The sequence below is a fragment of the Nomascus leucogenys genome, chromosome 11, assembly GCF_006542625.1.
Source record: "Nomascus leucogenys isolate Asia chromosome 11, Asia_NLE_v1, whole genome shotgun sequence".
NCBI lineage: Eukaryota > Metazoa > Chordata > Mammalia > Primates > Hylobatidae > Nomascus > Nomascus leucogenys.
Genome location: NC_044391.1, coordinates 8,007,210 through 8,021,064, shown reverse-complemented (window position 1 = coordinate 8,021,064; position 13,855 = coordinate 8,007,210). Strand labels below are relative to the sequence as shown.

Genomic DNA, 13,855 nt, shown 5'->3' with positions numbered 1-13,855 from the left:
ATATCCAGGGAGCCTTGTTTCCACCTCATATGCACTACTCATTCTTTCTTTCCTCCCTTATGTGGAGGAAGTGCGTATGTGTAAATGTGTTTGGTAAGGTTCGAGTCATACTTGGTAAGTCAGTACAGAAATCACTGTAAGGACTTACCATGTGTTCTCATGCATTTTGCCTTCCCCAATCATTATACCACACACAAGAACCCCAAAAGGCTTGCTCCTGGAGCAACTCCAAGCTGGCATTGTAAAGAGAAGGATTTTATGAAGTTTCCCTGTTTTTTTTCCCTTGTGACCAGTGGGCCAGAATAGTTCTCAACAGGAAAGTCAGAATTGCTCAAAATTACTTCCTGATTGTTACAGCTTTTTAGTACTGACATTTTATTGATGAGAAGGAGATTAAGATAAATAAAGTCTATTATAGAATGTGAGATTCTTGGGAATTGGACAGAGACGTGGAAACTTAGCATATTCTGCTTTTCATCATACCTGAGTGGTCATTTCTAGAAGATGATGGATTTTAGCCTTATCCTCTGGTTTCAGGAAACCAACTTTATAATGGAGAAATGCTAAGCATTATAGTTTCCTTGTTCTCTATCCAAAATGTTTCCTTTGGCATGTGAAGTCTGGTCAAATTGCAGAACTCAGAATAGGATTCAAAGAATAAGTTAAATGGTTTGATGGCTTGGGGTAGCCAGTTTTTTGGAATCAACACATTTAAATTGAGAGTAAGCTTTCTCTAAAGTTATCAGAAGTTCCAAAGAAAAAAGGTATAGATAAAATTTGCTTGCTTTTAATTTACTTTTGATTTCAGAATGTTCCCAGAGGGTAATTGTTTCTATCTGGGCTTTTCTGTTTGTGTGTGTGTGTTTTGCGGTGGGTTTTGTTTTGTTTTGAAAAAGCAAAACAGCAAGGCCAGAATTTTTTACATAAAATTTAGGACAAAAAGCTAGTGTCTTGCCATGTTTGTTTATTCATTCTATAGTAACTGTTTTGATTGCCTACCAGGTGCTGAGCTCTCTGCTAGGCTGGAGATATAGTAGTAATAATACAAACAGGATTGCATCCCTCATGGAGTCTGGTTTGAAGAAAGACATGTTAGACAGATAAATAGTATGAGGGTATGGTAAATGTTTTAAAGGAAAGAAATATAAGATATAACTGGGTAGAAGTGGGAGATACGGGAGTTTACATTGGGTAGGCAAAGAAGGCTTCTCTGAGATGATGACATTAGAGCTGAGACCTGTGGAATGAGGAGTCAGGGATGAAGAGCTGGGGGAAGAGCATTGCAAATGAGGGGAGAGTGGGTAGAAAGACTCCAAGGTGAGAATGCACTGTGTGGTGGTAAGAATCGAAAGACATCAGTGTGGCAGACATCAGTGTGGCTGGAGCATTGTTGGGGAGGGAATTGGTATGAGGACAGGCTGGAGACTCAGTGGAAACTACCCCTGTAGGGCTTTGTTGTCCTGACAACAAATTTAGATTTTACTTTACTGGTAGTGGAAAGCCCGAACAGTCTTTAAGTAAAGATGAGACATAGTCTGGTATAGATTAACATATTACTCTGTTGCCTGTAAAGAGAACAGTTTGAGGACTGGTGAGGGCTGGAAGACCAGACTTTTGCCGAGCTCTAGACAAAAGATAATGGTTGTTTACCTGGCTTGCCGCTCGTGGAATTGAATGGAGAAGAGAATGGAACTCTAGATATACTTTGGAAGTATACTTGCTAAATCAGGAAGAAATTTAGCATAACTTCTGTTTTTGGTTTGAGGCTATGGAAGAATATTCTTCATTTACTGAGTTAGGAAGAAATGTGGAAACAGTAAGTTTGAGTGGGAAGCAAAGTAAATAGGTCCATTTGTGGCATAATCACTTTGAGATGTCAATTAGATATACAAATGGCGGTGTTTGGTTGATATTGAGATATAAGTCTGAGAGGTGAGCAGAGAGATTTAGACTTAAGGATCAGTAGCATATAAATAGTACTTCAAACCATGGCAGTGGAAGTAGAGAGCAGTGATAAGAGAAGAGGATGCAGGATGGGCCCTAAGGTCAGGTGAAGTCTGCATGAGGCACTGTTAATCTGTCATACTAGAGGAAGTGCTACTTGAAAGGATGGGAAAAGCTTAAGAAGCCGAGAAGGAGCGGCTGGGAAATAGGAGGAACAGTATTAATGTAGCGGCTCACAGACACTTGGTGAGGTGGTAGAGGTTTCAGTAGATTAGTGTGGGTTAAAGTTTGAGGTGAAAGGTGAGGAAGTAGGGACCAAGAATGTAGATCTTTTTTCCGAAGTTTCACTGTGAAGGGGAGCAAAGACGTGGAGCAGTACCTGAATGTAGGTAAGGAGAAGGTATTTTTTTTAAAGATAATGAGCTTTTAGGGCATGTTTTCTTTCCCTTGGGATTATTCCAACAGAAAAGAAGTTACTAAGATACAGAAAATGGGGGAAATAAAAGTAAATACAAATGCAGATAAATTTGTATATTTGGTGGCAGGAAGATGAGGGATTTACCTGATTGGTTTATGGATTTATGCTGTTTGTTCATTCACTCGCAGAAGCACAGATAATCTGCATGAGCAGATAGGGTAGGGGCGTAGAAACAGGTCATTGGAGGGCCGGGTGCAGGAGGTTACTGCCTAAGGCGGTTGATTAAATTAATTGTCAATTTTAAGGAGAATGTTCAGTCTGGATGGCTGAAAATGGAGAAAGATGGGGTGTATAAATTTGAAGGCCAGGCCAGATACAAAACCATAGAACATGCAGCAAGAGCAGCGGTATGGGAGGCCTAGGCAGAGAAAGAGAGAACCAGCTGAGCCACAAAAGGAGCACGTCCCTTTTAAATCATGCTAGACATGGCTTTTCAAAGGCACGTTACAAAGCTGTGTGCCCCCATTCATGTACGTGGTTATTCAGTCAACAATTATTGAGTGTCAGAATCACCCAGTCCTCCCATATGACTTTCAGCATGTTACAAAATATTTAAATGTATGAGAATGATACAGTTTTCCCATACTTTACATTTTAATCTGACTACCTATGGTATAACTGGTATTTTTAAATATGTGTTAGATATATATCATGTATATGCTCAAATAGATGGATTTAATGAGAAGTTTTTACTCAATTCTGAACCTTTTCCTCCCCAGCAAAGACTAAATTTGTGCTTAACAGTATCCAGAAGATATAAAGAAGAATATACTGAACATTAACATTTCGTACTCATGATCCAGGAGGATAGTTTTAAGGATAGGTGGAAGCATGCTTATAACCTTAGGGAAATGGATTCCCATAGGGAGTCAGGAAGAAGTTGGAAGTTTTTTGTGTGCCTTCCAGATATAAGGATCTATAGTAGGTACTCTTAAAGAGAGTTGGACTTTGGTTCAAAATTTACCAGTTTGTAATTTTTATTTTTTATTTTATTTTATTTTATTTTATTTTATTTTATTTTATTTTATTTTATTTTATTTTTTGCAACGGAGTCTCACTGCGTCACCCAGGCTGGAGTGCAGTGGCGTAATCTCTGCTCACCACAGCCTCTGCCTCCCGGGTTCAAGCGATTCTACTGCCTCAGCCTCCCAAGTAGCTGGGACCACAGGCGTGTGCTACTGTGCCCGGCTAATTTTTGTATTTTTAGTAGAGACAGGGTTTCACCCTGTTGGCCAGGCTGGTCTTGAACTCCTGACTTCAGGTGATCTGCACGCCTCGGCCTCCCGAAAATGCTGGGATTACAGGCGTGAGCCACCATGCCCAGCCAATTTGTAATTTTTAAAATGTAGAAATAAAATAACTCAGATGACCTACATTGGTATATTAATTTATTACTACAGTGTTGCCTTCATTATTAGTTTGTCAAAATAATTTTGGATTTTAGTACCTTGGAAGTAAAATATAGTCATTATCTAAGGATATAGACCTTGCTTTTCAAAAATATTTAAGATATAATGAATTTGGCACAGTAGTGTTTGAGTATATAGTTCAAGTTCTGTAGTTAAACAGGACAAAAACATTGTAAACCAGATGACTTGGGTACATTTATAACATTTTTGCTCTAGGCAAACCCATAGAGCTAAACTTATGTGCCTTCAAAATGTGGAGAAAATGAGTTCATTGATGCCAGACCTGGCGTTTGGCTCAGATTAGGTGCCAGGGTGAATGTTAGAGATCTTTTATAATTTTTTCTTTGATTTCCTTCTAAATTGCAAACTTGGTGTCAAATGAGAGTTTTTAAAATATACATCTAGGATGAGCACATTAATGAGATGAAAATGAAATAAAATATTAGAAAAATCTGCTAATTTTCCAGTGGTAGCTGGTAGAATCTGAGTCCTAGTGGGCTCCCTTTTATTTTTTGTAATTTTACAAGTAACATTGTAAAGCAGCGCCAAAATGTAGGAATGTGGTAGCCTAGAGGGAGATTAACCCTAGAGGGAGATTATCCTTAACAGACTGCATCTGATCATGGGCAAGTGATGCAGGAACTTGCTACAAAAGAGTAAATCACTGGGGCGCTTACCACTCCCATCTGGTCAGTACTGAGACCACATCCATCTGCCCTCCAGTGAACTTTCTTAGCTGCTCTCACATGAATTGCTCAACTAAACCCTCTGGAGGAAGTTTATCATGAGAACAAGTCTCTGACATTATAAGTAATGGGAAATGAAATTTCCTTTACAGATGAGTTTTATTTTTACACACTATCTTTTTCCATGGATGTATTCTATTACATTTTTTGCCTAAAAGGATTCTAGCCTCAGTAAGGATTGGTTAGATTTATTTAACTGTAAAACTCTAATATCTGACTTGGAGTCTCTGTTAGTATTGACTTAATAGAATCAATCCATATGTATTTTTTGCAGCAGTCCCAGGAGATGTAGTTTCTTTTTTTTTTTTTTTTTTGACAGCATTTTGCTCTGTCACCCAGGGTGGAGTGCACAGTGGTGCTATTATGGCTCACTGCAGCCTCGAACTCTCCTGGGTTCAAGTGATCCTCTTGCCTCAGCCTCCCAAGTAGCTGGGACTACAGGCATACACCACCATGCCTGGCTAATTAAAAAAAAAAAAATGTGGAGCTGGGGTCTTGCTTTGTTGCTCAAGCTGGTCTCAAACTCCTAGCTTCAAGCAATCTTCCTCCTTCAGCCTTCCAAAGTGCTGGGATAGGTGTGAGCTGCCACACCCAGCTAGAGATGTGGTTCCTTACTTGACAGAAGATTGACTGAAAAATAAAGACAATATTTTAGAACACAAACTTTCATTTCCCTAGTGCTGTTCATCTAACTTAAGTCTGAAACTTTTCCAGGGAGGAAAAAATGTTTTTTAAAAAAATATAGATGTGACCTCTTAATATTTGATCTTATTAACAGTGCAGAAATGATCTATATGCATTATTTCTTTTGACTAAACAATTCAGTCTAACATCATAGTAAATTCTTTGTTAGCAAAGAAATTTTCTTCATGCTAAAACTGGATATCATGTTTGGCCCTATCTTGGGGATTTTTTTTTCTTTCTCCCTTATTATAGTCCTCCTTTCAAGTTTATTTTTAAGACTCTTCACCAGGTTGTTATGAAATCTGAAATAGTTTATTGTGGGCTTTTTGAAATTATTTTCCACAGCTGTATGTGAAGATCTTTATCTGCTTTAAGTATTAATTATATACTGTCTAATTTTCTCCCTGCTACAGAATAATATTTTGCATATGTCTTGGCTTGAGAGCATAGGAGCAGTGGTAAACTTAGGGAATGGGGGTTCATACCCTAAGCAAGTGGAACCTTGATGATATTTATATGTGTAAGGACATACACATACATTAAGACAGAGAAAGATTATACTCTTAAGATTCGTATATTATTCCCTGAAAAAAAATTCAGATAGGACCAGTGATGAGGAGCATTTTCTCTAGGGAGAAGGGCTGCATACAATAAATATTTCTTCTTGGAAGTGCAAAACAAATGGCTTGGTAGCACTGATAGGTGAGCCTGGCAGCACTTTTATGCTGGCATGTTCTCTTGGCTGGCCATGTCTACTGGACAGGTGTGCAAGAGTATTCGCAGGGACTTAATACACACAGAGGAGTTTCTAAAGCCTCTTTTGACTTTAGGTTTTCCTTATGCTGTTACCCCATTAGCTGCAATTCTTCAACCATCTTGACCATTCCCTTCTCCTGCCACACCCTTCTTCAGGTGTTCTCACGTATCACCTCCTCACTTCATCCAGGTCATTGTTTGTGTGTCACCTGCTTGAAGAGGCCTTCCTTAACTACCCTAACAAAACCAGCCCCCTCATTCCGTCTCCAACCCTTCTGTCCTGCTTTGCCTCTGTCTTTCCCAACTTGAAGGTATACTACATGAGAGAAGATTTTAACCTCTTGTTCACAGCTTGTATCACCAGCACCTGGAGCTGTGATCGCAACATAATAAGTGCCCAGTTAACATTTGTGAGATAGGTGAAATAATTTCCTTCTGTTTATTGACCATTTGGTTTTGTCTGTGAATTCTCTTTGCTCTGTGTTAATATTTTCATTTACATGAAATCTTTATAAGTGAAAGATATTAGTATTACAATAGAAGCAGTCATTTCTTTTTTTTTTTTTTTTTTTTATCAAGACAGAGTCTCGCTCTTTTGCCCAGGCTGGAGTGCGGTGGCACAATCTCTGCTCACTGCAACCTCTGCCTCCCAGATTCAAGCAATTCTCCCGCCTCAGCCTCCCTAGTAGCTGGGACTACAGGCGCTGGCCACCACGCTTGGCTAATTTTTTTGTGTTATTAATAGAGACAGAGTTTCACCATGCTGGTCTCAAACTCCTGACCTCAGGTGATCCACCCACCTCGGCCTCCCGAAGTGCTGGGATTACAGGTGTGAGCCACTGCGCCCAGCCATTTCTTGTTTTTAATTATGAAAATTTATACATTGAGAAAAATTGAGAGAATAATACAGTGAACAGCACCTGTGTTTGGCAGTTGTTAACATTTTGCCATTTTGCTTTTGTATGCATATACTTTTATGGTATGTCATAAAAATATATTTATACAAGATGTTACTATATAATAGACATATTTAGTAGTAGTCTTTTTAGTTCACTATAGTCTAGAAGACACCATATAAACTTCCCCCTCCCATAACATTTGCCTTTCAAGAACCCAGGCTAGTGATCTTTTGGAATGTCTTATATTCTAGATGTATCTGTTCCTTGCCATTCGGTCCCACTATATTTTCCATAAACTGGATGTTAGACGAGTGGTTCCATTAGATTCATGTTGAATGGTTTTGGCAAGCATACTTCATAGGCAATGCTGTATCTTTCATATTATATCACATCTAGGGGCATAGGATTTCATATTGTTCCAAAGATGACTTGCTGAGGGTGGTACAGTGCCCAGCAGGGCATTTTCTTAGGCTCTCTAGGCGGTCAAACAAAAGGCTCTCATGGGTAGTCAGGCCAGGAAACACAGCAGGGCAGTGTTGGGTGTTTCTCTTCATCGAGTCTTTACGGCAGTTCACTCAGCAGTACAGCTTGGGTACAAGGAAAGGAGACACAGTGTGCAGTAGTCTCCCTGGGCAAGAAGTCTCATGTTCCAAATAGGAACTGAGAGCTTTTTAACAGCACCTAGACATAGCTTCCAGATCCCTGTTTTACCAGTTACAGGAGTCACGGTATCAAGGAAGCCCAAAGTTATAAGCATTTAGAGACCCCAATACATGTTATTTTCCAGTCAGCAACCACTTTACCTGGTGGTATTGCCTGGTAATAGAGCTAGAAAGTTCACTAAAGATCAGATTTTTCTTAGAGAAGGAGAAAGCGTTTTTTAAAACTTATATTTACAGGTAGTGACTGTCAAATTATTATTATAAAGGTAAGTTTTTTCATTTTGCAGATGAGAGTTTGATATATAGTGTTGAGTTTATATATTCAAATCACTTGGGGGTTTTTTCTTTGTCTCTTCCAGTATTCTTATGCTAAGAAAATATTTCTTCTATTTAAGATGCAGTAGCTGTTCCTTTGTATTTTCTCATAGGGGTTCTTTGTTTTATTTTGTTTGATGTTTAACTCTTAAATTCACCTGCGTTTTATTTTCTTATGTATTATGAGATAAGGCTTTAATTTGATTTTTTTTTCCAGAATGAAACAAATTGCTCAACAGCAGTTATTAAACAATCTTTTCTGTTTCTACTGATGATGCTATATTTTATTATATACTGTTTCATCATTTTTATTATGTTGTGTAGTAATTTTTTGGTTATTTTCACTTTTCAGTACATGTTAATACACTATATCACTAGTACATGGAATCTATGTAATCTTTGTAAAGATTTCCTTGAATGGAATTTTTATTTAGAATTTCATTAAATGTATATATTACTTTTATTATGAATGGATGTTGAATGTTAATATTCTTATGTTTATTGACATGCTTATTCTGCATCTGTTGAAATGATCTATGGTTTTTCTTTTTTAATTGGTAATGTAAATTATACATTACTTTGAAAGAAATTCTTCCTTTATAACATGCAGTCACTCCGTGCAGAAGCATTGTATTTATTCCATTCATATACCCACGGTCTTCTTTCAGTAACATGTCTTTTCTTTTAGTTTCAACACATTTATTGTTAAGATTATTCCTAGATGTCTTATATTTTTGTTCCTAGTATAAACAGAATGTTGCTGATAGTCCTGTAATTTTTACCCCTCTTATGTTGGTTTGTTGTGCCAGGTATAAATAAAAAATCGGTAACATCTGCAAAAGATGGCACAGCTCCAGAAGAAGAAACTGAAATAGAAAGACAAAAGGTAAAATACGATTATTGTTACGTGCTTAGTGGATAATTCATAGGTGCAATTTAAATGAAGTTGTACGTGTCGCTAATTTTAAAAAACAACTTATTTTAGCAGTGGCATTTATAACTAAATTGTAAGAGGCATAATTAAATATTTTAGCAGTGTAGTTTCTAAATACAGTGTTTTTTTTTACCAAACATAATTTCTCCAAATCGCACAAAGTTAAAACTTACCTCAAACTCAAGGGTATTTATTTTCTTTTATAAATTAAGAGGAAATTATCTCACTTTTAAAAACACTTACTATACCTGAGGCAGAAAATACCCTTAAAACCTCAAAATAATATTGCCATAACTTTTAATTCAATCTGAATCTGTCCTGGAATACAGAGTTTGTGGTTATGGTTTGTCAAATGCAAATTTCTGTTTTTCGTATTGTGAATACGTATATTTAACGTACAAAGTTACATTCTTGGAAATGCAGTGAACCTTATGCTTCAGTGACCCCTATGTCCAGAGTCACATGTAATTTTGGCACAGAGTCATATGTGCTCTTGCTGAGGCAGGAATTGAAGGCAGCAGTGCCCCTAGGGCTGATGTTCATGTCACTGTCCAGAAGTGTGCCTGACTGGCCACATAAAGTTATCTAAATAGCAACAAAGAAAATCAATTTTTATGGAAAATGTCTCTGAAAAGCCAGCTACAAGTGCCAGTGACGAAAGGAAATTAAGGCAGTCTAAAGTGGTAATATAGGAAGATCCACAAAGGTCGAGAGCATACTGTGTATTTTTACTAGTGTACATGGTTGTTTACTTGATTCTTGAGGGTTCCTGTTTAATCCCATGGTTGGTAGAAAATATCCATTTAGTGTAAAAAGACATTTACTAGATTTCAGAAGCAGATACTAAGGTCCTACCTTCATAGAAATGTATCAGTATTGAAATAGTAAATGCCAAAAAAAAAGCAAAAAAAAAAAACCTACTTGTTAAAAGTTACACATTTAGAAAGTATAATTTGCATCACAAAATAAACATTTGCTGGATTTAGTGTCATTGCGCAAAAAGAACAAAGTGAAAATGAGAACTTTTTATTTGAGGGTAGTTGGGGACTCTTGTTCCTGCAGCCTACTAATGAATCACACTAAGTGAAATGGGGCCTGGTTTTTAACTACAAGGTTTTACCTCTCCTGCTCTCAGTAATGTTGCTTCCAGAGATTCTGCGTTATTGCTATACAAAGATCTCTGTTTTGGTAATCCACAGTCAGTTTACAGATGACAGGTGGTACCCCAGAGTTTTAGTGATTGAGTCTTCCTTTCTAGAAGGGATATCTTCTGCCCTATACTCCCTTTTGGGGGTGAAAAAAAAAGCACTGTTGTACATTTGAACTTTTTTTTGCTCTCTACAGGCTGAAATGGCTTTGCTTATGATGGATGAGGACGAGGACAGTAAGAAACACTTCAATTACAACAAGATTGTGGAGCACCAGAATCTGAGCAAAAAGAAGAAAAAGCAGCTCATGAAAAAGAAGGAATTAATAGAGGATGACTTTGAGGTAACCATGGACACCAGGCATTAGCCTCTTAAAGCTGGAATTGAATCTAAAGTCAGCTCTGCAGATAGAAATTGAGCATAGTCAAAGTTACCCTTGAAAATGTCTTAGGGGCCAGGTGCAGTGGCTCACGCCTATAATCCCAACACTTTTGGAGGCCGAGGCATGAGGATCACTTGAGTCCAGGAGTTGGAGACCAGCCTGGGCAACATAGTGGGACCCTCATCTCTAGGAAAAATAAAATTAGCCGGCTGGGTGTGGTGGCTTATGCCTATAATCGCAGCACTTTGGGAGGCTGATATGGGCAGATCATGAGGTCAGGAGATCAAGACCATCCTGGCTAACACGGTGAAACCCTGTGTCTACTAAAAATACAAAAAATTAGCCAGGTGTGGTGGCAGGTGCCTGTAGGCCGAGCTACTCGGGAGGCTGAGGCAGGAGAATGGCATGAACCCAGGAGGTGGAGCTTGCAGTGAGCAGAGATCGTGCCACTGCACTCCAGCCCAGGTGACAGAACGAGACTCTGTCTCAAAAAAAAAAAAAAAAAAGCCAGGTATAGTGGTGCACACCTGTAGTCCCAGCTACTCAGGAGGCTGAGGTGGGAGGATCGCCTGAGCCCTGGAGGTTGAGCCTGCTGTGAGCCATGATCGTGGCACTGCACTCCAGCCTGGGCAACAGAACAAGACCCTGTCTCAAAAAAAAAAAAAAAGAAAAAAAGAAAATGTCTTCGGAAAGACTGATGGTGGAGCCAAAGCTACTGTCTTTTAATCCAGCACAGCCAGTTCATCCCAGGGTGGATGAAATCATTGTTTCTTTGGTTGAGCACCAGGTAAAATAGTTGACTTGTATTTTGGTAGCCACATTGTACCAAAAATCTGTAGTTTTTAATGTTAGAATCACATGTAGTGATCCTCAGACCAGCAAAGGTATGCTTGAATAGCAGGTTCATGTCACAGCGGGTCACACTCTCACTGTGTGCAGTGCCCAGCGCAGTAAGCCATGTTTTTTCAGTTGCTGTGTTTTTTGTTTCCATTACTCCTTCCTCTTTTTGTTGAGTACATATTCCTAGTGGCTGCAGAGTCCCCTAAGAATGAGTTTGAGCCCTCTACCAAAAATCTACAAACAGCTATTAGAAACTGCTTAATGACTTCCAACCGTTAATGTGGAAGAACTGACCCTGAGTAAGATGGGGGAAATTTGGGAAATTTTAAATTTGTTCAGACAATGGAGGGTAGCATACAGATCGCTTCTAAGTAGCATATAGAAGGATTTGGGGGCTACTCTGTAGCTTCTGTTATTTGAGTCAGTTTCACATATGCTCCCATTCCAGTGAGGTTTTTATTGAGTTAGTTTCCTTATGAAAAGCAAAGAATGATTTGTAGTCATTCTGCCTTCATATATTAATAATCATGCATAAAAGTATTTTTTATGGGATTTTTTTCCTTGTTCTGGGTATTGAGTCTCTTGGCCTCGTGATAACTAAGTAAAGCTACAATCCATCTCCAGGTGGACTTGTGTTTCCTGTGTTTCCCTTTCTGCTGGTTACCCATCTGCCTGGCAACCCTCAAAGGCTGGCTGCAGTTAAGGGTATACTCTTAAACATGGAACCACAAGTTTTTATAGAAAGAAGATAAATTTGGGGCTTGTGTCTGACCAGACCTTGATCTCAGATGGATTCTTTGCCATAGTGGTCTTTAAATCTTTTGATCCATGGATCACCTTCAATAGTTCCTTATTTTTGGCACCAAGATTAAAATTTCTTAAAATGTACTCAGAGTTCAGGGCCTCCAGCAGGTGTTCTGATTGGCTTATTTATGCTGGTGAGAAATTGATTTTGTGCTGTAAGCGTGGGAAAGCCCTGCCTCACAAACCACTGCTACAGTCATTTTGTCTAAGTGGTCGTTGTAGTTACCGGCCATAGTTTGTATATATCTGGCCCACTATAATTCCCTTTGAAATACATTGTCCTTGCATGATAAGAACAGGGTGCCCCACAAGTTGTGGTCCAAAGGTAGGCCATAAAGAGCTACGGAAAAACAGTTTCCTAATGAATCAGTACAAACACTCAGGTTTGTATTTTATATAATCAACTCACCAACTTTCTAAATTTGGCCCCATTTCTGGCCTTTTGCTTTAGTAATTTTGTTTAATTAATTTATTAATTTTTTTTTGGATTTGCAGGTAAATGTTAACGATGCACGGTTTCAGGCAATGTACACTTCCCACTTGTTCAATTTGGACCCCTCAGATCCCAATTTCAAGAAAACAAAAGCTATGGAAAAAATCCTTGAGGAGAAGGCCCGGCAAAGAGAACGGAAAGAACAAGAACTTACTCAGGCAATAAAGAAAAAAGAGAGTGAGATTGAAAAGGAATCACAAAGGAAGTCCATTGATCCTGCTTTGTCAATGTTGATTAAATCTATAAAAACCAAAACAGAGCAGTTTCAAGCAAGAAAAAAGCAAAAAGTCAAGTAACTGGATGTTACTTATTTTTGAATTGAATACATCTTTTCCTAAAATGTACAGAAATAGTAGGAGGGAATATTTATTGGGAACAAAGCTATCTTTCAAGAATATGAATAAAATCTTTTTCTGGACATAGTAAAATTTTTCTCCATAAATAATTGTACTTAATTGTGAATGATTGACAAATTTGTATTGTATATTCCTACAGATTAGTCATAATTAAATTACCTGAATTATAGGGTTTATAAAATTTTTATATTTTACAATGTTCAGTTCTAACTAGTGGAAAGTTGCTCTAGCTTTTTAAAAGGCTGTTTACAATGCTGTGTAAAAATAGAGCAGTATCTACTCTTAAGTTTGTGTAAATGTTAGGGATAATTTGAAAAATATATACATTTAATACATTAATTTCTCTGGAAGCAGGAGGCATGTTTAAATAACTATTAAAATAATTTTCTAGCCATAAAGGATGGAAGTCAAGAACTGTTTCTTGTTTAGTCATGTTAAGTATAGTTTATGAAATTAACTTGTAAATACAAGTGTAAAATATTTTCATTATTTTGTATAGCATTGATTTATTCCATTTTATGCATCTCAAAGTACTCTCTGGAAAAATATCTGAAAACCGATTTTAACTTTTTAAGAGGAGAACTCCATTTAAAGGCAGTTCTAGAGTTGCATTGCTCGTAAATTGCATTTGAAATATTCATGAGATCAGTACTTTTCCTGTTTGGTAGCAACAGAAAATTCTTCTGTCTGTCCTTCAAATTTTTGGAATAGTTTAGAAGGATGGATATGCTGCTGTAGAGTTTAAGGATACCTTAATTCTTCTTAAAATGAAAACACATCTTTAAGGCCTTAACACTCTTGGATCTCATTCTGGTCTAAATATTATAAACAACTGACAGTCAAATTAGATATGCTGTATAAGTAAATGTAAATAAAACCAAAATTGTAACTTGGAGCAAATTATAAAAATGGTAACTTCTGAAAGACAACAGGAATTTGACCAGGTTTGTGGTTAATAGTAAACCTGACATTTGGGGTATTAAAATTCAAACCTACTGACCAGGC

At 37.7% G+C, this 13,855-nt stretch overlaps 1 protein-coding gene across 3 annotated transcripts in view; it reads left to right on the top strand.

The window, feature by feature from the left end:
- ESF1 (ESF1 nucleolar pre-rRNA processing protein homolog) overlaps positions 1-13,336 on the top strand; it is a 62,302-nt gene extending 48,966 nt beyond the window's left edge. For all 3 annotated transcript variants that reach the window (XM_030821991.1, XM_030821993.1, XM_030821992.1), the window contains exons 12-14: positions 8,703-8,779; positions 10,172-10,318; positions 12,497-13,336. In XM_030821991.1, coding sequence (XP_030677851.1) covers positions 8,703-8,779; positions 10,172-10,318; positions 12,497-12,790 — 518 coding nt within the window. In that variant the 3' untranslated portion in view covers positions 12,791-13,336. The remainder of the gene's footprint in view (positions 1-8,702; positions 8,780-10,171; positions 10,319-12,496) is intronic.
- Positions 13,337-13,855: the final 519 nt, after the last annotated feature.